This window comes from Brachyistius frenatus, unplaced genomic scaffold (assembly GCF_029030835.1).
Source record: "Brachyistius frenatus isolate BFR_SWC_R1_liver_20210118 unplaced genomic scaffold, ASM2903083v1 Contig_5, whole genome shotgun sequence".
NCBI classification, from domain to species: Eukaryota; Metazoa; Chordata; class Actinopteri; family Embiotocidae; genus Brachyistius; species Brachyistius frenatus.
Window position 1 is genome coordinate 2237501 of NW_027210604.1, and position 21489 is coordinate 2258989.

The 21489-nt window shown below is 43.7% G+C and overlaps 1 protein-coding gene across 7 annotated transcripts in view; it reads right to left on the reverse strand.

Annotated features, from left to right (window-relative positions):
• The window catches only part of dbn1 (drebrin 1), an 87643-nt gene extending 72165 nt beyond the window's left edge, over window positions 1–15478 (reverse strand). For 6 of the 7 annotated variants that reach the window (XM_069716696.1, XM_069716685.1, XM_069716676.1 and 3 more), the window contains exon 1: window positions 15333–15477. In XM_069716696.1, coding sequence (XP_069572797.1) covers window positions 15333–15415 — 83 coding nt within the window. In that variant the 5' untranslated portion in view covers window positions 15416–15477. Of the gene's footprint in view, window positions 1–15332 lie in introns of all 7 variants that reach the window. The other variant, XM_069716652.1, reaches the window with a different exon arrangement.
• Between the last annotated feature and the right edge of the window lie 6011 nt (window positions 15479–21489).

Below are 21489 nucleotides of genomic sequence, written 5' to 3' on the forward strand. Positions count from 1 at the left end.
ATTAGCCATCATGAATTATAGAGACAGCCGTACAGACAACCATGACTGGATTACTGTGAAACGGAAACAAACTTAAAAACATGAAGATTCTCAGGCAGGTTCTGCAGTTATAAAAGTATCCCTCCTTTCGTCTATTATCTTTGAGGATTTAAATAGGATCATAAAGATCAACAGTATCTGAAGCAGGTCAGAAAGTAAGTAAAGAGTAAGTGACACTGAATCTAAAAATAGACGCTTTTCGTCAGTTTGTTCAACTGCGACCGAGTTATGACTCACGGAAGGACGGCAATTTTTTTTGACGCGCGGTGCGTCAATCAGGGGCTGAGAGTTTTCAAGTACCCTGATTGCCTCTTTGAGCTGAGAGTCACATCCACGGCCGCTGCTCACGACTGCTGAATCGTGCTGCTAAATGAGCCAAATCAACAGAAAAAAAACGTCAACTTCTGTTGGAAAAATTTAGGTGATTCTGAAACAAAGAGAAAGCCAGACTATAAAAATAACATTTTATTGTATATTTTTTTGGCATAAGTAAAAGTTGGCAGGAAAACCAACCTTTTGAAAAAAGAAAAAAAAAATCACATAAATAGTTATATTAAAGAGCTAAATGTCAGAAATATCTTGTACTTAATTCGGAAAATGAAGTTATTCAGAGACATTGTTAGCTGGCTAGTACGCTGTATACTTCCCAGCATGCACTGGGTTTGGTTCAAAAATTCTCCGGAAAGCACATATTTTATTAATTAAATTACATGACGGTGGTGATGTGACATGATGATTATGTGTCTGTTTATACATGACAGATGAGTCACAACATTTCCTTGATTCAACTTAAAACAATGCAAATCATTCATGAAGATATTTACCGTATGTGCTGGGGATCAAACGAAGCTCTGCGTGATTCGTAACGATGTAGAATAATAATCCGAACCCTCACTCGAATTAAGCAACCAAAAAAAAAACTGTAATCCATCACAGATTTATTTCTTTTAAATGTAACTCTTATCGTGTAATTAACGTGTTTGTTTGAGTTTCTGAACATGCTGCTTTAAAGGATTAAAGACTTCTAATTGCTGGGGATAAAAGTGCACCCACACTCAGAAATGTACATGTTGATGCCTCATCTCACAGTCTGTATAATAACGAGTTTTAAAATATTAAAACGGTTGATTCAGGATTAACTCCAGACATTTCTGGGTGCGTGCAAAATAAGCCAATTTTAACATGGACCTCTGTTGCAGCCCTTCCCAACTGTTACACCCCCACTAAGTCCAATTTGGCCTCTTGTCAGCAGTACTTCAGTATTTACACACCCGCCCCCCTCCACTGACCTCTTTAGCTACTAGTTTCAGTTTCTATCCCTTCCCAAATCCCCATCAGCTCGCGGTAAATCCCCCTCCTCCCATCCCCCCATCATTGCTCACTGCAATTCTGCTTTCATTTCTTTTTTTTCCTTCCATCTATCATGATGTGTTCGAAGGCTGCTCCACATGCTGCTGAAACAATGACTACGTCAATCTGGATGTCAAAAAAAAAAAATCAGTTTTTAACAAAATTTACTTCCGAGCTGTTTTTTTTTTTTTTTTTTCTCATCACCATGCCGTTTATTAGCACCGAATCGTTCTGGCAAATTAAATGCCTTTTTGGCAGCTTTAAAATGCTCAAAAACTCATGAAACTTTGCACAAAATTCAGCCCCAGTGAAAATGTAAGTATTTCATTGAGTTCTGGGATGTTTACATGAGGAGTTATTGAACAATAAACAGGCCAATATAAAATCAGCGACTGCAGAAAGCGGTTATAGGTATTCTAACAGGGTTTTATTTTGAAAAGCAGATGTTAAATTTGTAAAAAAAAAAAAAAAAATTTGCCATCTTTCTACAGTCCAGTTATTTTGCTTATGACCGATTATTTTTTATGAATTAGACCTTGAATAAATAACGTTTTGACGATGATGACGATGATGATGTTTTGTTAAAAGATATATAATCACGTCTTTGCTTTATTTTGAAGGGTTCCTCTCGTCTCCGTTGTTCAGTTTGAGATTAGATGAACCATTTTGGACCTGTGAGGATCTCCAACGGTTTGTAGTTGGTCATCGATGTGAAGATGCAGACACACGCTGACCACAGCAGCTGTCCGCCTGCCAACACACACTACACAGTGACACCCGTTGTCGTCGCGCCCACTTATGAGCTCTCGCATGAAAAAGCAATCATAGATAACGCTGATGTTGTTTCTCTCCCTCCCCTCGCAGTCCCAGGCAGTGTCGGTGTGACTCAGAGGTCCTCGGAGGACAAACTGGCCTCCATCCCTCCGCACAGAGACAGAACAGGATGAACAGTGTGTTTCAGCGTCCGTGGATTCAGTCCGAGAGGAACATGAGCTCAGCTCCAACGCCTTTTATTCTGTTGTTGTTGTTGTTGGCAGAAATAGAGAGACAAAAGGAACAACAAAAAGTTTCCAAAAATATAGATGCATCTTTCTGACATCTCTCCGAAAAGACAGAAATAAAGCAGCAGGGTGTGGACAAATGAAGAGGAGGAGGAGGAGGAAGCATCAGAAAGCCTCAAATTAAAGCTGCTCTGGTGAGACCGAGACACACTGCTCTCACAAACAAAATGATAGATAATATTTAGTTTTAAGTTGTGACCTTTAACCTTTCATTGGGTTTGTCACCGTCTGCCTCGTCAGACAGCCGATGCTACAGAAATAAACATCCCTACATACAGTTACTGCCAAAGTCCACTTTGTGTAAATGTCGGCTGGTTTACACTCGGTCCAGAGGTCACCCCGAGGGCCCCGTCACTGGGAACGGAGACTGAACTACATTGACTTCCAATCTGAATCCACCCGGAGCTCAGACTTCAGGTCTGATGGCTTTTTATTCAATAAGACAAGAGACAACGTGGCGTTGAGACACAGAGAGAATCTGCAGATTAACGTGGGAGAAAACAGCCGAATCAAAGTAGCAGCCCCTTAAATATGAAAGTTATAATCAAGCAGCAACTGTCGTCACATCACCCGTCGGTTTGGGGACTGACGTTTTGACGCGATCTTCTGGGTTTTTTGGGCCAAAAGTCAGCATTTTTGGACGAGCTGGGGAGGAGCTGGCTGAGAATCCAAGGGCACTATGCCCCGCCCACCTAGAGGAAACCTGAAATGTCAATCAAACCAGACACGCCCCCAAATATACCTATCTTTGAGGCCCAATATGGTAATTAATTGAGGAATTATTTTAGGAAGGACGACCAGAACAATGATCAGAGTGAATTTATCTCATGGCACCATAATGACTTGAGGAAAGTATTTATGGATTTTGATTGATTAGAGAAGTTGATGCTATTTGAATTGGAGTCTATCGGAGTGTGGAGGTTTTTTGGAGCCAGCCCCTTGTGGCCCCTTGTGGTACTGCCTTTTAAGGCCCTTCTGCATTAGCTTCCCTTTTCAGACCCGGAGTCTACGTCCATTTTTATACACCGTCTATGGCTATAACCAGCATGGCTAGCTTAGCCTAACCTACATTTTTCAAGTTAAAGTTAAGTTCAAGGTAAGGCTGCCTTTTTATTTCTTTGGGTTTTTAGCTGTAGTTGCATTGCTGTTACACCGTTTACTTGCTTACTTACTTGCTAATTGGCTACTACAGTCAGTATCTGATTGGCTGCATCAGATGCTTTATTATTGCACATAACAGCTGTTTAAGTGGATCTTCTAAAGCTATATTTCAACCATAGACTGTATATAAAAGTGGACGTAGCTTCCGGCTCAGAAAAATTGGGGAAAATGCGAAAGCGCCTTAAACTGCGACACCACAGAGGGCCACTAGGGGCTGGCGCCAGAAAGGTTCGAGATTCATGGTTATTACGGTTAAGCCCCTCCTTCTTTTTAGGTTTCTGGAGGTCCATCTGAAAGTAATCCGTCATTAATTAGAAAACAGGCCCCATAAGCTGTGTTTTAGGGGGCGTGTCTTTCTGATTGACAGACCTGTGGTGCACTCAGGTTGTGCTATCGGTGGGCGGGGTATATATTGCCCCGCAGCTCGTCCATATATGGTCAGGGTGACATCGCTGTTGGTTGCTGCTTGATTTCAACATGTAAAGTCATCGAAAGGAGACTCGCTCAGATGGCTGCTTTAGTTTGATTAAAAAGAATCTCTTCCGCATTATTTCTGCCTGCTTTCTCGCTTCGAAAACAGTCGAGCTCTGCAACTTTGGTTAGAATTTGAATGTGTGAAAGCGTAGCTAAAAATAAGAGCTGACTGACTTCTCTTTTCTGGCCAATTTAATCTCTCTCTTCTGCTTCTTTCCCTCCTGCTGCCAAACTGTGAGGGCAGAAAGCAAGTGAATCACAGAGAGGGAAAAAAAAAATATATATATATATAAAAATCTCGAAAAGCCGTGAGGTTACGTACCGCAGGCTCTCTCTCGTACCACAGCGCTTCCTCGTTGAACTCGCAACCTTTGACTGCGGCAGTAAAACGACGGCCCGACATTTGGTGTTTCGTTTCACCTCACTGATGCAAATGTTTTTCTAAAGTGGACTTTTCACTGCTCATTTAACAAAACGCGGCTTCTGACTCAACAGGCTGTTATAGATTTCCCTGGTTGAGTGACACACACCTCTTGTTACCTCTGGCTTTAAAAAATCTTATTCCTTTTGTTCCCGCAGCCTCTGAATTTGAGACAAAGTCGTCTTGTTTTCACACAAAAGAAAAACCCAACCAATTATTCAAGAATCAGTTGGGCGCTTTTAACGTCTCCTTTATGACCCCTCTTCTTGTGTCATAAACTGCAGAACTCAAGTCATTTATTTCTTTATTTGGCATTCACTGATTCCAGTTTCTCCCGTGTGAGGATTTGCTGCCTTTTCTCGGTTTTACATTATTGTTAACCGAACATTTACAGGTTTACAAAAACTGCTAACTCTGGCTCCTCCAACCTGGAAAACCCTCAGCTTCGACTGATCGGGAGCACGAGGGTTGTTGTCTGCTCTGACACGGTCTAACATCTGTTGGTGGAAGCTAGCCTCAATGAGGCTCCGCGTAGGGCTCCGCGATTAATCGCAAAAAAAACCCCAAAAAACGCCATCTTGATTCTTCTCTCCGAGACAACCATTGCTGCATCAAAACTTCTTTCCTGGTCCTTCAACAATATGGTGTGACACCACCCGAAAACACACAAAAACACACTCGTTCGCAGGTTGATGGAAGCGGATGCTTTTTTGTGAAGGTGGATGTACTGAACATCCTGAAATATCAAGAGGCAGTAGATGGGCGGGGCGATTTAAAACCCTGGCACAGCACAATACAGCTCAATAAATCTTTATCTTTAACTCCCTGGAGGCGCACCCCTTTGAACAAATCTAGACGCAGCCGAGTTGAATCCGAGATGAGATGAAACCCTCCCTGGTCACGGCCACATATAAAAATATAAAAACTGATAACCAGTCCTCTCCGTACAAAACTCTGCGATGTACCGTAAATAACAGAAAACCTCCGATTCTTGTTGCCCCCTCGGCTTCAAAACCGGCAGCAGCTGGACGCTTTAAATGAACCTGCAGGTCAACGACCCGACCAAAAGGCCCGGTGTAGAACCGGTTTGTTCTACAGACCCAATTAGCCACAGGCCTGTTTGTTTGCTTATTGCAGAGCATGTTTAATGAATAAATAATGATCTTTAATAATTACATTTAGCCCGATTTCCAGTCCAAGAAAGAAAAGATGAACTGAAACAGAGGAAAGCTTTTCCATCTCTTCCAACCTCATGCAATTTAGGATTCACCTCAAACACATCTTTCATTCTGGAAAATACTATTTTACATTTAAACGGCCAGTTCAAACAAATCTAAGGAAGCAAACACGTCACCCTCTTCCTTCCGCAAGGATCCAGCTGCCTTGATCCAGGATCATTTCGGTTTTTGTTATCCAAGAAAGTGGCGGAATTAGTCCACAGTACAACTGCGCCGTAGCCAACTCATATTATCCCTAATTATCTGAAAAGCTAAGAAAAACCAGGAAAAGCATTTTGTCAGTGGCAGCGCTGTAACTTTTCCTCGAAAGTGGCTGCTTCGGAAAAACAATATCTTTTGAGTGTCAGATTATCCCTGGAAGGCCAGAAAGCCCGTCTGCTTTTGATTTGCTGGTTTCACGGTCTGGAACGCAGCGGTAACGTCGCCCTCCTCATCCCTCATCGGGACACTGACCTCGGCCCGACTCGGCCGCCGTCAAGACCTGCCAAGCTCACATTTCTCTCTCGACTGGTTTGCCGAAGGTCACGACCCCATTATGGCGCCGCTGCACATCCACTCAGAGGTGTGTTCAATCTCCCTGCCAAACAACCGTCAACGGCACCGCATGACTTCTGGGTTTCATTCGAGTGCATTTGTGTGGAGCTTCGGGGACGTTTGCTCACCGAGTTTGTCCTCAAGGCAGACTCTGTGCACTTTTAGCAGGAAGGAAGCGCCACTTTAAATCTCCGTGCGCAGTAAAGAAAAACGCCACCGATAATCCCGATGAGACGAGACTGACCGACTCTAGCTGTTTTTAGGTAAATGCCCCGGCACGCATGCTTTTATACCTGCAGACATGCAACGCTACACCTCTGCATCGGCTCCTGTTTCATAACGACTCTGCAACACAGTCCTCCCCTCTGTGCAGCAGCTTATGCTCCAGCAGGCCGGCCTTATATAAAAGCGGATAGCGCAACAGAGCGACTGGCACAAATCACACAAATTCTACTTCATCTCCGCGAGCAAACCAATCGAAATGCAGCACGAAATGAAGCCCATTTAAAAAGGTCAGTGCAAATACGCGAGGCCTGAAAACCAACAACGGAGCGACAAGATGGCGAGTTTCTTTTGTGGTTTTATTTCCACTTTCCTCTCTCACATCACGATCCAGCATTCCTACTTTCAGCTCCAGGATCTGCTCCGTCGGTCTGATCTTTCATGGCTGCTCACATGATTTATTTAAGCTGATTCTGGAGCAGCAGCCATCATATCTCACTCTACTTCACGTTCCTCAATATAAATGTCAACTGCTGAGGAAGAGGAGGACGAGGGGAAGGAAAAAGGAGTCGAAGGTCAAACATGAATGAATGGGGGAGGGGGGGCGCTGCATCTAAACAGCATCTGCAAGCAATTAAGAGTTTGTTATGACGAGGAAAGAATAATTACGGTTAATGAGTCAGTCTAATTTTAAAAGAGATTTTTGTCATTTCCAAAAATTGGTTGCTTTTCGAATATGAACATTTTCTTTCTCTACCCCAGTTAGAGGGTTATGAAATGGTGAAAATGAGAAGTACTTGACGTCTTGGCGAAATAAAATTCGCTAAAATTCAAGCGGAACAGATTTCCAAAGAAACCAAACCCGGCTATAAATGTGTGCTGAAGGATGACGGATGAAGTCTGACTGTGTTTTATAAAGCAGACGCGGTGAAACTAAAAGCCTTTTTTTTTTTCTTCTTCTTTTCTTTTCTTTTCTTTTTTTTTTTTTTTGCATGTGGTACTACTGACCTGGTTCTATATTAATCTGAGAGTGCAGGTGGTGCACAGAAACTTCGGTGAACGAGCAACATGTCTACTCGCGGCACACTTTCAGTCGCTTTAAAACTGGAACTCGAACGGCTGATGAGGGAAAACGGAGCAGAGCGGACGCTTTAGTTCACATTTTTACAATTATCCCAAATATGAACTGACCGGGTGACGCGAGAAGAGAAGACGGGTTGAAGTCAGTTGGATGAATACTGACGTCCTTTGAGCAGTATTTACCGGCACGGAGTACCTTTTCATCCTGAAAACACCCGTTCAAGTTGGTTCGTCTTGGTTTTTTCAGGATACTTTGAGTCTCGTCTGCTTCCACCTGAAAAAAATTCCATCGTACTATTTACTTTCACTGCGTACTGCAGCTACCGTTAAAAAGTATGCACTGTTGGATGTAGCATGTGCACAATTGGGACATACTACTTCATTATATAAATACCTCTTGCCAACGGTCTCGGCAGCTCAGTCGATGTGACGTTTGTGGTTTGTGGGTCAGAACAGCCAGAGTAGCACGCTCACCTGCAGACTGCAGATGTAGTAGTACATCCTGGTACCTTTGGCATACTACGTTTAACGTTCCACGTACGGGACATACTGAATACTTTTTTTTGGCCTGCTGAATAGTCTGGTAGTTTTGGATATAAGGGACTGACAACAAAACAAGAGATTTAACGTGGAGGTTTTCCCTCCCAGCGTAACGCCTGTTTTTTTTTGTTATACTGGACAAGATGACAAAGAAAAGAAAAAAAAAAGAACATTTATTAAGTTATGAGCCTCCAGGGGAGTTTCAGCGCTCCTTATTGTGAAGTCTGTCGTGGTGTTTCGGTCTTGAAGAGGACTTAAAATCCCCCAAAGGTGTCCAGCTGGGTTCAAATCTGGTGATTTGAGAAGCTCTTAACTTCCTCTTCGAACCGTCCAGCGAGCCGTGATGCGAGATATTCTTTTTCTCTCTCTCTCTCCGCTCGGTTCTGCAGGTTCTTCCTTTGATTTGTCGTCCGTGGAGTACAGAGTGCCGAAGTACAGCGCCGGTAGCTGTTTATTTCCAGCAGTGTTTTGTTTGTTTTTGACCTCGACCAGCACTTGTGTGCAGCCGACCTTGAATCCAGACCTCAGTGAGAACACAGAGCTTCCCCAGGGGGAAACAAATAAACTTTTTTTTTTTTTTTTTTTTTTTTAATGAAGTAGAAAAACAGTGAGCCGAGGAGAGGCAGAAAACAAAGAGCGTCTGGAGTCGCGAAAAGAAAAGAAGAAGAAGAAGAAGAAGAAAGAATTGCCGGATGTCCCCGACCCGCCGCTTCTTTTGTCCAAAGGGCATCAATTAACGAAACACGACTCGTGAATCTGCCGACCCCACCGCTCGGCTCCTCTTACCGCCGTTTTCTTCTTTTGTCGGCCTGCCAGAGGCGACTCGTCAGGTAATGGCTTCCCTGCAACAGCTGGAGGGGATCAAAGTGTCATGTGACGGCAGCCTCCGGCCAATCGGCGGCCGCAGAGCGCTCTGCATTCCTGAACATCGGCGGAGGGTTTGATATTGGATCACCTCTGAGTCGCTCGCTGCCCTTTTCACGGCGTCACCTTCACTGTCGTCTGACATTTGTGGTTCGGCAGCCGGCGCTCTTTCCTTCTTGCTGCAGGCTGGATGAATTCATGACACCAGGGTCCATCTGAGATACGTCTCTCCAGTTTATAAGTTTGAAAGCCGCGCCGCCTTCATGTTCGGCTGAGCCTCCTCCTGCCTCCCGTCTTACACTTTCCCTTTTCCTCATTTTTTGTGGAACTAATTTTGACCTGATTTGACGTCATTTAGTGTAAAACTGTTGTTCAGACGCGTCTTGGCGTCCGTAGATGCCGTTCAGGCAGCTCAACATGGTCTTCTCGCAGTGAGTCGACAAATATTGCACCATCATCCGATTGCAGTTATGACTGCAAACATTATGAAGAATCGTTAGAAACGTTTCCATTCATTTGTAGAAAAACAGCTGGACGACACAAAACAGAAATGTCAGTTTTTCCCCCCACACACGTTTGACTGGCGCTCTTTTAATGACATCTTCATATAGCGCTGGTTTAACAGGACAGGGCGTGGAGAATTACCGCCATTTTGATTTTGATTGTTAGTACCCGTCATTGTCTTCCTTGTATATTTCGGTAATAGTGTCGTGTTTACCTTGATATTTATTTTTCTCATATCTGCCCCGTTCAAGCAAACATTGTTTTGTGTTAAATGACAGGAAATAGCTCCTCTTAAAAAAAATAATTAAAAAAAACCAGGCTTATAAGGTGGCAAAAAATAAACTGAAAAAGATAATGAAATCGTTATTCTACATTATTTGTGTGGCAATTAATGCAAGACTTCTGCATGACTGAACTGATGAGCCCCAGACATGACGGAGATGGCGACGGCCGAAAAAAACCCAACTCTAAGGCTTCAAAGCCGTTATTTCCGATTTCCCCGGAAATTCAAAGGTTCCCGATTCAGTTGAGACGAGAGTCCTCGTGAGGATCGTTGTTCCTGTTATCAGAGGACACGCGGCTTCACCTTTCTCTCTGACCGAACACAAGAGGACACGGCCCGCTCGTCTGTCATCTGGATCCCCCCCCCTCTACCTCTCCCCTCGCTGCCCCACCCGTCTGTTATCACTTCGGTCTCAGCCGCCAGCTTCCATCAGCTCGCAGCCGACGGAGGAGGGAGGGAGGGAGGGAGGGAGGGAGGGAGGGAGGCGGGCGGAGAGAACAGCCGACTGCTCACAGCAGACGAGTATCACGCGAGAGTGTCGTGTAATTAACTAGTAAACCTCTGCAGCTTTGCGTTTGGTGGAAAAACACCTTCCTGATTTGACTCCTGCCGGCGGGAAGCACGTCATCGATATTTCAAACGTCCAAAGAGCTCGTTTAGTCGAAACGACGAGGTCCGAACCCTGAAAATATTCACTTAGATATTTAAACACAAATATTCAGCCGAGTCCTCGCAGTTGAAAACCGAAAGCGGGAAAAAAAAAAAAAAAATCCTGAAAACGTGACTGATCAAAGTTGTCACTACTTTGCCAATTCCTGAAATCAATTTCGCTTTCAATTTGTAGAAAGTTTGGCCACGAGCAAAGAAAAACACGATGAGATTTTTTTTTAGGTGGATCCACAAACTATTCATTTAATTGAATTAATACTTTAATATTTCAATAACCTGATGGCTGAACGGCCATTCTGTTTAGCGCTATAATTAACATTAACTTCTATGATGAATTTCCCTTGTTAGTATCTGCCTTTCAATTATTTTCCCAATGAATCATTTAAATGCCCATTATGTCCCGCAATCAGTCCAAAAGTCCCCAAAAACATTTAATTTCTTGGAAATATTCACATTTAAGAAGCTGCCGTGTTGAATTTTTACTTTAAAATAACTAAATTGCTGCTGTCTTATTTCATCTGTTCGTTAATGGAGTCATTGACTGTGCTTCATTCATTCAGCCTGTCACTGCATTCATGTTACATCATTTCCCTCTTTAGGGAGGAGGGAGCCGGTTATTCAGTGTTTTCAATCCCGACTAATCATCGCTGCATCCTGCCAACATAATCTGAAGGTGACGCTGCAGAAACGGTTGCTCGTAGCGACTCTTTTAGCGATTTAAGAAGATGATTCTGGATCCTGTCAATAAAGCTCTGATTAGTCGACTGCTTTGCAAACTGGGTAAAAAAAATTAAATACAAAAAAAAATAAAAAATAAGCCATGATTGAGAACCAAAAGCGGACCGGCGGGGATGAGGGACGGTTTGATCCTGCGATCCGGGACCAGACCGTCCCTCGTGTCGTAGACAGAAGGGCAGCGGGGCAGGAGGGGGGGAGGAGGGCGGTTTGGAGGGTGCTTCGCAGGGGCGTCCCGTGTTGTTTGGGGGTCAGCGGTGTTTTGAAGTCGGCACCTTTGTTCGAATCCCGTCAAGTGTGAAAAACGGGGGCAGGCCGGAGGCCCTCGGCGTCGTGCCTCCGCTCGGCCGGATGATCCGCCGAGCGAGCAAACGTCTCGAGGGCCATTAGAAGGAAGCCGGATCGTCGGCAGCTCTCGGTCACGTGGACCGACGGTAACGACAGATAGAATTCACACGTCCCGGAGAGAGACCCGCGATTGCCAGAAGCATCATTTCCTGTTGACGGTGATGTTTTTCCTGCATCCCGGCGGAGTTCGGCGTCAGACTGCTACGACACGAACACGTCCTGGAAGTTTATCTGTCTTTTTTTTGCATCGATAAAGAAGTGTTTTCCCCTCTTAAGCTGTTCCTGACGCTTCAGTCTTTGGAACAAACCTCAATGTTTTTGGAGTGCCGGCTGAACTGTGAGTCTGCAGCATCAATAATTGAAAATGCTCGAAACACTGAGCGTACGGTTTTATAGTTTGTCTTGTTTACTCGCTCTTTAGATCCGCCGTGGCCTCATTCAAAATCATGTTTTTAAAGTTTCGTTTCAACAGAAGTTTGGCGAATTCGTGCGGCATAAAAATCTTTACACCAAACCACCATAATACAAGTTGTTGGTGTCGTTACAGACGCTCACGTTCATCGTGTTTGTTGCCTTTATTTTTATTTTTTTTAAATGGCCTTTTAAAAATATTTCAATCCTAAATTCTGCTCCAACAGGCATCCCATGTATTCAGTCAACTCTCCAAATACTTCATGAAGAATCTCCATATTTGAACATAGTGCACACAAAATGCTTTGCGTATTCAAATCCCCCAAATCTTGAGTGTGGTTGACTAAACCTATATTCTATTTTATGAAACTTTTTTTCTCGATTATTCTCTTCAATAATCAGCACAATCTTAAAACTCCAACTGCGGCGTATCTTTGCTTGACAAATGTCGACATGTTAATCGGGCTTTCAGCTCTAATCCGGTTTGTCAAGCTGCATAAATCAAAATCCTTTTGGCAGATTCAAAAGAAAACATTGGACTCCCTTAAAGTATTTGTTTCAGAATAACAGCCCTCAGGTGTATTTGTTCAGGTCTCTGAATGTTATTTCACGGCCAGTTTGCTGTAATCCTGCTTCGTACATGTAAATCATTTTTAACTTTGTTTTTGAAAAGTGCTCTAAAAAGAAGTTTATTATTATCATCGTCTCATTGTGCACCATGTGGCTCAATTCCCCAAAACTACATCCAGCTCAGACAAAAAAACAAAAAAAAAGACAAATCTTGTGTTGTCTAAATTATTTAGACGGCCTCAAACAAGATTATTTTCACGATTATAAATCCATCGATTATTTTCGCAATGAATCATGTGGTCCAAAAAAACGGTTCAGCTTCAAGATGTCCATTAAAGTTTAACACTCGCATTAGCAACCAACTCAATAGTGAATCTCATTACGGAGTACAAAGTAAAGTCCGCGTAGGAAACCAAACCCAGAGACTTCAACCCACAATCGAGCGTGTTCGAGTCCACGACAAAGCGAAGGTAGATGTGGATTTGTTTTAAGTAACTCACGCGACGCGAGTTACTTAAAAAATGGACCTTCGCTTTGTCTTGGACTCAAGTGCGTATTTTACTCAAACCACGATCATTTAACGCTAACCAAGTAGTTTCAGTGCCGAAATCAAACCAAACGGCGACCATGTCACATTTAACCCAAACCGTGATGTTATCTTAAACTTAACCACGTGGTGTTTTGGTTTTTTTTGGTGCCAAAACGTTGCGTGTCTTTACGAAATGCACGGTGAAAAAGAGCAGATGAATCTGGACCCGGACGATGTGGCATATTCAATTTGTCTCAAAATGTTGTTCCCTGAATATGTTTGCTGCTCAAATTCAGGGATTCAAGGTGAAACTGGGAGCAAACACAATCAAAGAGAGTGTCGTTTAAATGGGCAAATATTATCAAAGGACTGTCAGCGGGCCCCCTGCTGGCCAGACGGAGCACACAGGAACCTGTTCACTGAAAACCTCCCGGTACCGAGACAGAATATGGAACCAAAACCAGAATCTCCCCCAAAAAAACCACGACAGCACTGAACTGAAAGCAGAACCACTCCACGTGTATTCAAGGCAAATCTGACCTCATTTCGACTAATGACTGACAGCAGATGGCACGGCTTCACGTTTCATAGTTAAGAGTGTGTTTGGCTCCAAACAACTCAAAAACAGGAGCTGTAATCTGAGCTCAACCTCCGCTGATTTGTTACAGATTGCACCTTTAGCAACGACAGTTAAGTGCACCTATTTTTCATCGAGGTCAGAAACCGAACGGCCGAGCATTTCTTTGACATTACAGAGGTTTAGTTGCTGCAGCTCGTCACCGTCAAGGACAACAGGTTACAGTTTAACTTTAAACCTTCAGTCCTGCTCTTCTAATGGCTTTTAAATGCTTCATGAACTCCTAAAAGTGCAGCAGCTTCTGAAAAAAAACAACCACACAATGCCTTCCCTTTTTTTTACTTTCGAACACAAACTGAAAAGAAGAAGAAGGGAGACCAGGCCGTATTAAAATTCCTCTTTTTTTTTTTTTTTTGGTCCTGGGATTCACCGAAAATATTGCAGTTCTGGGAGACTGGTGGGAAAGTCCAGGACTTCCTGGTTAACTCCAAACAACAGAATGTAGTCATTTATTAAACCTAATAATTGACTACTATAAATATATTTACACAGACTTTAAAGTGCATGTTGCGTGTTTTATTGCACCAAAGTGTGAACAATTTACAGTACCCTCAAAAATTCTTTTGCAAAAGGCTGGTTTTCCTGATTTGGAGAATTGAACCCAACTGAGGCTGGAATTCATTTAAAATCAGCACGTGCAGCGGACCGCAGCGCGCATGCGGAGTTTTTTTTTAAATTTATTTATTTATTTTTTTACACCTTGTTTCGTGAAGAATCATTTCACTTTAACATCCAGTATTTCGGCAGGCATTTCTCCTCCACCTCCTGCACCATTTCCAACTGAGGAAAAAGGCCACAAAGGGTGATGATGGGAGCCGTCGCCGCCGTTCCCCCCCCCCCCCCCCCCCCCCCCACCGGCCTCGCCCCTCTACTTCTCCGCCCTCGTTTCAGGGATGCAGGGGCTCGTCAGTATCTCTGGACCAGGCCCGTCTACATCAGCTCATAGCACGTAGGCCACACACACACACACACACACACACACCGCTGCATCGCATTGCACACACACACACACAAAAAAAAAAGCCTGAAATTGCTTCCAGCTGGCTGCGAGTAAACCTGGTCCCGACAGAGCAGAGAAACTGAGGGGGAAACAAAGCGGTCTGCTTGCACAATTATTTGTCCAGTGCGCACACAGTGTTGCACAGCGGCGCACGTTGCCCCTGACTCTGCAGTGCAGTTGAGTTCAGAGTTAAAAATAAAAAAATAAAATAAAAAAAAATAAAAGCTCCCTGCTAACGAGCTCTCACTTTCGCTGCTTCGAAGCCGACTCCAGATCACAGCCTGGTAAGGCGCTTAATTACGGAAAAGGCAAAGCTGCGCTCAGATCACCTCGCCTGTTTTGACAGCGAGTGACTCCGCTGAGAGTTCATAAGCCCGGCCTGTACGGCTGTACTTTAACACCGGGCCGGTAAATGATGAGGATGAGGATGAGGATGGTGATGCACAGGGCGCCCCAGTCCGTCCCTGCGCATCCTCAGCGCGCACCAACCCACACAACAACAACAAAAAAACAAACAAAAAAACAAAAAAAAACGCCGAGAGAAACCCGAAAGAGACGCAGCGCAGCAAACCCAGGAGAAAGAGGAGCGCGAGGAGGGAGGAGGAGGGAGGGAGGAGGAGGAGGAGGAGGAGAGGGGTGTGCGGCCGGACTGCAGGACTCACCAGTCGGTGTCCGAGGTCTCGTCAATGACGTCCTGGTAGGCGGTCAGCAGGGCCAGTCGGTTCTTGCCGAGATTCACAGCCATGTTTCTGTCCCTGCAAGCATCCAGACCGCTGCTGATGGAGAGAGACACGGAGTGAGACTACTGAGAAGAGGAGGAGGAGGAGGAGGATCTGACTGGTGGAGACAAAGAGGTGTCACGGTGGCTGACGGGTCCTAGCGCCGAAAAATAATCACAGGCTAAACAGTCCGATGGGTCCTAGTGCCGAGGCGTACAAAAACATCTGCAGAAATTAAATAGATAAGAAAATTATTTATAACGGTAATTAATGTTTTGTGTCTTTAATGCTCGATCAAATTCCAAGGAAGATTCCCGGAAATATAAAAGGTTCTAAAATCGTAAATTAAGATGACTTATTTTTATAATCATCAGATTATTGTTTTTTTCAGCTCTGTATTGTGTCAAAAAAATAAATTATAATACCGTTAGAATTTCCAAAATCCCCCCAAAATATGTCTGGACAAAGAATCAAAGAAGTCAGTTTTGTTATCAAAGATGACCAAAAAAAGCTGCTGCTTTTTTTTTCAATGAATGATCATGTTTTCCCCTCAAACAAAACTTCTAAGAAAACTTTCAGGACAATTATTCAGAAATTGCAGACCTGTAAAATAAAAATTGTAACCACTTTTTACCAATTAACAGCTTTTGTGCCTTTGTGCAGCAACTTTTTTGCTGGTTATTGTTCACAGTTGCAAGAGATTCAGTTCAAATGCGTATGCCGTCTATCAGTCTTAGATTTATAATGTTAAAAAATATCTCAGACAAATCTGTATTTTCAATTTAATTAACTTTATTATGAATTATGAGCCACTTTGTGCAAATTATAAATTACCGTCTTATCGATAGGTTAACATGTAAGTTTTATGCAAAATCATAATCTAAAAGCTAACGCTGAAATAAATAAATGTAATGCAGTGAGGTGTAACTGAACAACAGCGGTCCTAATATACAACCTTGTGGCACTCCAATAACGCAGTATTTTAGAGGTAATGTTAACGGCATAGAGTATGTACAACTGAATCCAGTTTAGTAATTTATCAAAAAATAACTTTATTTCCTCTCACACCAATTAAATATTTAAAGAAGCCCGCTCTCTGGATGCAAGAAGAAATACAACACTGGCTGAAACACCCGAATATGGGAGCAAATTATCTGGATTTGAGTTGCATTGTGGGTAATGAAGTCCCCCTTTTTGTAACTTGGAAGATTTTGTGCAATAAAAAAAAAAGACGCCATCTTTTGTTCTGTTGCATCAATTTAAATCTGTCCATTAGTCCTACATTGCTTCTTTTTTTTTTCCTTACTTTGGCACAAATCTATGAAAAACATTAATCACGTCAAGTCTGAAATAATTTGTGGAAATAAAACAAAACTCCGATGACCTAATGGGCCAAGAATTCCTCTCGAACCTCTTTTGTAGGGCTTCTGTAGACTTCGCACAAGCAATGGACTGAAAACGAGGTTCTTTTCTCCCCATTTCCTGGAAAAGTTGACATTTAGGAGGTTTTCCCCGGCTGGTGGCGGTGGCTGGTTGCCCTGGTAACCAGCCTGCCACGGCCAGCCTCAGTGTTTGTCTCCCAGGCCCGGCCGCTGGCATCGAGCCCACATACCTTCCCTGGGCTCCACGGAGGCCGGAGCATAATAGAGGAGGGGCGCTGATGCTGGTGGGCGCTTTAATTGGCACAAACAGCGATTATGTACAAGGTGAAGCTGCTGCGACTCCTTTCGCCACCATTCGGTCTGCATAATTCAGCTTTCTTCACCCTGCTGCATTCACTCTTCCACTGCTTTTATCCACACTTATTTATTTATTCATTTGCATGCAAAAAACCAACAACAACAAAAAAAACACCCTCATTTATTTTTAGAAAAGTTTACCACTTTTATGTTGAACAAATGATTGAATTAATCGGAGCGGCCGAACTTCTCAGGCTCTACATATTTTCCAAACTTGAAACCGTCTGCACCTTTCTTTCTAAATAAGGGAAGATCAGTCGCACCAACAGTACACCGCCCATATATTTTCAGATTTTACAGTATAAGTGCACCAAACTTTCATAAATAATTGCCAGTATTTTGCTAACCAGGCTGCCAGAGGACTGAAACACTGTGTGCTCGGCTTGTTTTGCAGAAATAAAGAAATACTGTAAGTAAAGAGCTAGTTTCTGATGCACAAACCATTTCTAGCGCTGCGGTATCATTTACGTAAGTGTCGAGGTAGAAGAAGAACATATGATGTATGATCTTACTACAAATAAAATGCCAAATCATTTTTGACGCATTTGTGATTTTGAGACAAAAGTGACTTCGTTTGATTGACAGGTATCGAAATGATATAACATTTCAAAAACTGTTCTGATAAAAAGGTGCAAGACTCGGAAAAAGAAATGATACCTCTTTCAAGCGGGTCCAGGTCGGTCTCTGCAAACGTCAAAATTGAACAAATGTTAGCTCAATCAATGGCGCAAACCAAAGAAGAGCTGCTAATGGCTCATTCCGCTTACTTGTTTTTCCAAAAATGCAAACAAATGAAAAAAAAACAACAACAACTTTGTAACTCACCAAATCATGGCAACATCACACTTCCTGTTCCTTGCTAAAGTCCACATCTCTTCAAACAAGTAAAGACACTCGTGGCTAAATGTCTGTAGGCTGAAGGGGATGACGAGCAGGTGACAGTCACAGAGGGAAGGTCCAGTTGGAGCAGGTCATCTCCTGGGGCTCAAAATCAATGAGGCTAAAAATGCTAATGTGGCTGGTAAAATGATGTCATTTCCTCCACACACTTCCTGTCTGCTCCATGCTGTCTCATCCTATGACTCTTTAGCTTTGGGCCTAATACCCCCCCCCACCAACACACACACACACACACACACACACACACAACACAGCCCCCTCCCCCTCTTGTTAAGTGGGTTAGTATTAATTAATTCTCTTCACCCTGTAAGTCTTCGTTTCCTGCAAACACTGTTTCTTTGTTTCTTTTATTTTAAGTGTAAATGTGAGTGTAAATGTGGTTCTGTGTGTGTGTGTGTGTGTGTGTGTGTGTGTGTGTGTGTGTGTGTGTGTGTGTGTGTGTGTGTGTGTGTGTGTGTGTGTGTGTGTGTGTGTGTGTGTGTGTGTGTGTGTGTGCTGGTATTACTCATGTTGAGAGATAAATCTGTTCCCACACTCACCTTATACCGACTCTCCTTCTTTTAGGGGACAAAGAGGAAGCTCCTGTAATGTATAATAAAATGTTTGGGTGAGCATTTGTTGTGAGGTTAAGTCTCCAGGAGATCGATATGAGTGCAAAGTCATGCTTTCTGCAAGCGCAGGTCGACATGATGTAAACTTTGTTATCTGCTCGGGTCTGTGAGGAAATTTGTGACAGCATGGGCTGTAAATAACGCTGACTGTGCGTTATGAGATCGGGAAAACAAAATGGATATTGTAGTTTTTGAGGGACGGCCGTGCAAAGAGATTCACAGACGGTGTTAAAGTCCTGGTGAGGCCGCTCGCTTTAAAATGCCACCATCACTTTTAATGATGGAAACATTGGTTGTTCTTATCCGAAACGTGCGTCAGGCTTGTCTGGCAGGCGGAAGTTCCTGGTAGTTCTTGATGAGAATCGACGTGATTAACGCACTCGCGGCAGCGGTATTACAGAAAATCCACCGGACATCTTCCTCGCTGACTTCTCTCTCATCTCTGAGAGGAGTGAAGCAGCTGCACTGGATGAAACAGACTCTCGGGGAGCAAATCTCCTCTGAATGAGATCCAGGCCCGCAAGAGCGAGCTGACACTTAAACAGCCCTTTCCCTAATACGGGCTCGGACCGGACAAATTAGCCTGTCAGGGCTGAGCGGTTGAGATTACACCGACTCTGCTCCCCAGCTTCAAGAGGGAATAAATAACACTTTGAAAATCAGAGCGTTTTAATCCACTGAGTGGCCTCGAAGAGCATCGAGAGGACGGAGGTCAGAGTCGCGGCGGAAAATGAAACGATTTTAGTTTTTTTTGAACAAGTAACAAAACATTTCTACCGACGTGCGGACGGGGGAAGACGGAATAAATGCCTTGAAGCTCTCAACCTAACAGAGACAGAGACGACCAGGGGCCGGACGCCATGGCGACGCTCCACGAAGGCCACGAGCCCCTCAAACTCCCCCCCCGCCCTCCCCCACCGATGTGTCTGCTAACCCTAACCCATCCCGGACCCACGGCTCAACGAGGTCCCGACGAAATCTTCAATCTTCAGGGAAGAGCAGGAGGTTTTCATCTGAAACGTCGTTCAGGACGGAGACATGAACCGGAAGTGTGCAACAATAATTAGCAGCAACAGAAGTTTATTTGGCGAAGATTCATTTGTTTGTTTTAATTTTGAGTAAAAATCCTGAAGTCTAGAAGAAGACAAAAGGCTCACTGCGTGTTGCTGCTGCTCCTTTGTCTCCTGCGTGGCAGAGGGGTTATCGATTGATTTATTGATCAGCTTTCTGTGCTGAGGTGCCTCTGAAGGAGGGGGCAGGCAGATGGAGGACAAAACAAAAGGAGAGAAAAGGTCTATTTTCCATCTGCGGTCTTTGTGAGAGCGAGTGAGAGCCTCCGTCACTCTTGAATCTCTTCGTTTTCAATTATTTCTTTATCTGGTGTAAAACAGATCAAATGAAGGAATCCAACTCGTCCTCTGAGGTGGTCTCAGCTCGGTTTTTAACAGCAGGAGCTCGCAGTTTAATTCTATTTCTGCCATTTTGTCCTGCTCTCGTCCACCTGCCGTCTGCCCGTGAGGAGATAAACCCTCCAGCGTCTCGAAACATCCGGAGACTATTTAATATGAAGGATGTGGAGAGCAAGTAGGAAGTGAAGAGATGAAGATTTTTATGCGCTTGAATGTTTCCGTCCAGGAACAGATGTGGGCGTTGCAGTGGATGTGGAAACAGATTAGAGAAATACAAAAACTCTGTGGGGGTGAAAGAAACTGGGGATTAATTCTGAACACTGTGGATGTGGAGCTGCAAGTCGTCTTTCAACTGCCGACTGCATTCATAGCCGTAATATGATATAATGATCTTGTGTTTGAGTGTTCAACGAAATGCAATCAATTAAAAACCAACAACGAGCCGAAGAACGGCTTTTAACCGTGAAGCTGTTGTGAAGAACTCAAGAATTTCATGTTAATTACTACTAACTTTTTACATATTATTTCCCAAAGGTCAAAGGTCAACTTCACTTCACTTTTCTGTCCATTATACATCTCAGGAAGGGGAGATTGTGACCTTGTTTTACATTTGGACAGATACCGAAGAGCTGCGTGGTAGTTCATGTTGGGAGGGGAGAGGGGGGGAGTGGGTGGAGTCAAGGTTGGTCAAAGAGAATATTTAGGCCTAACAGTAATTTTTCAGTTTTGGATGAGTTGTTAAATATTCAATTACATGTGGATGTGTGGGGTCTCTGTATTGTTGTTGTTGTTGTTGTTGTTTATTTTACTCTTTGTACTCTTCATCTAATTTCAAGTTATCCGGATTGTTATTATATCCCATCGCTGACCCGGTGTTCCTCCAGAAGGTGAGGAAAGACTTGCTGAAAGACCACAGACTGCATTTCAGATCTGTCACCAGAGAAGACTGGTGATGGTGTTGAAGGATTCTTGGGAAAAGATGCCACCTGCAGGCCAGTTCATAGAGCCCGACCCCGAGAGTTTGACCCCTTCCAGTGCTAACAAGCTGGAAAAAAAAAAAAACGAAGCATTTCAGAGCCGATGAGACCCGAAAAGCCGGTAACAAGCAGCGTCTCAGACACCAACACGCACCAGACAGGTATCTGAACACAGTCAAAACGTGACGGATCGCAGGGGGGTACAGTATTTGCAAACTGACAGTTACTCTGGGATGATGTTCAGACACACGGAGGCAACACGGACCATTAAGCACCAACAGGGAGGGCAGCGAAACAGAAATCTGGGTACCTAAGATCACAGACTTCCTCCTACCACCTCGACACATGTCAGCAAACACTATTGTTACACGCCAGAGCTCTCCATTACACTAGAAAAAAAAAAAATCCATATCTCTGTAAAAACTCGATGTCCCCATAAACCTGCCCGCAGAGGACGGGAATAA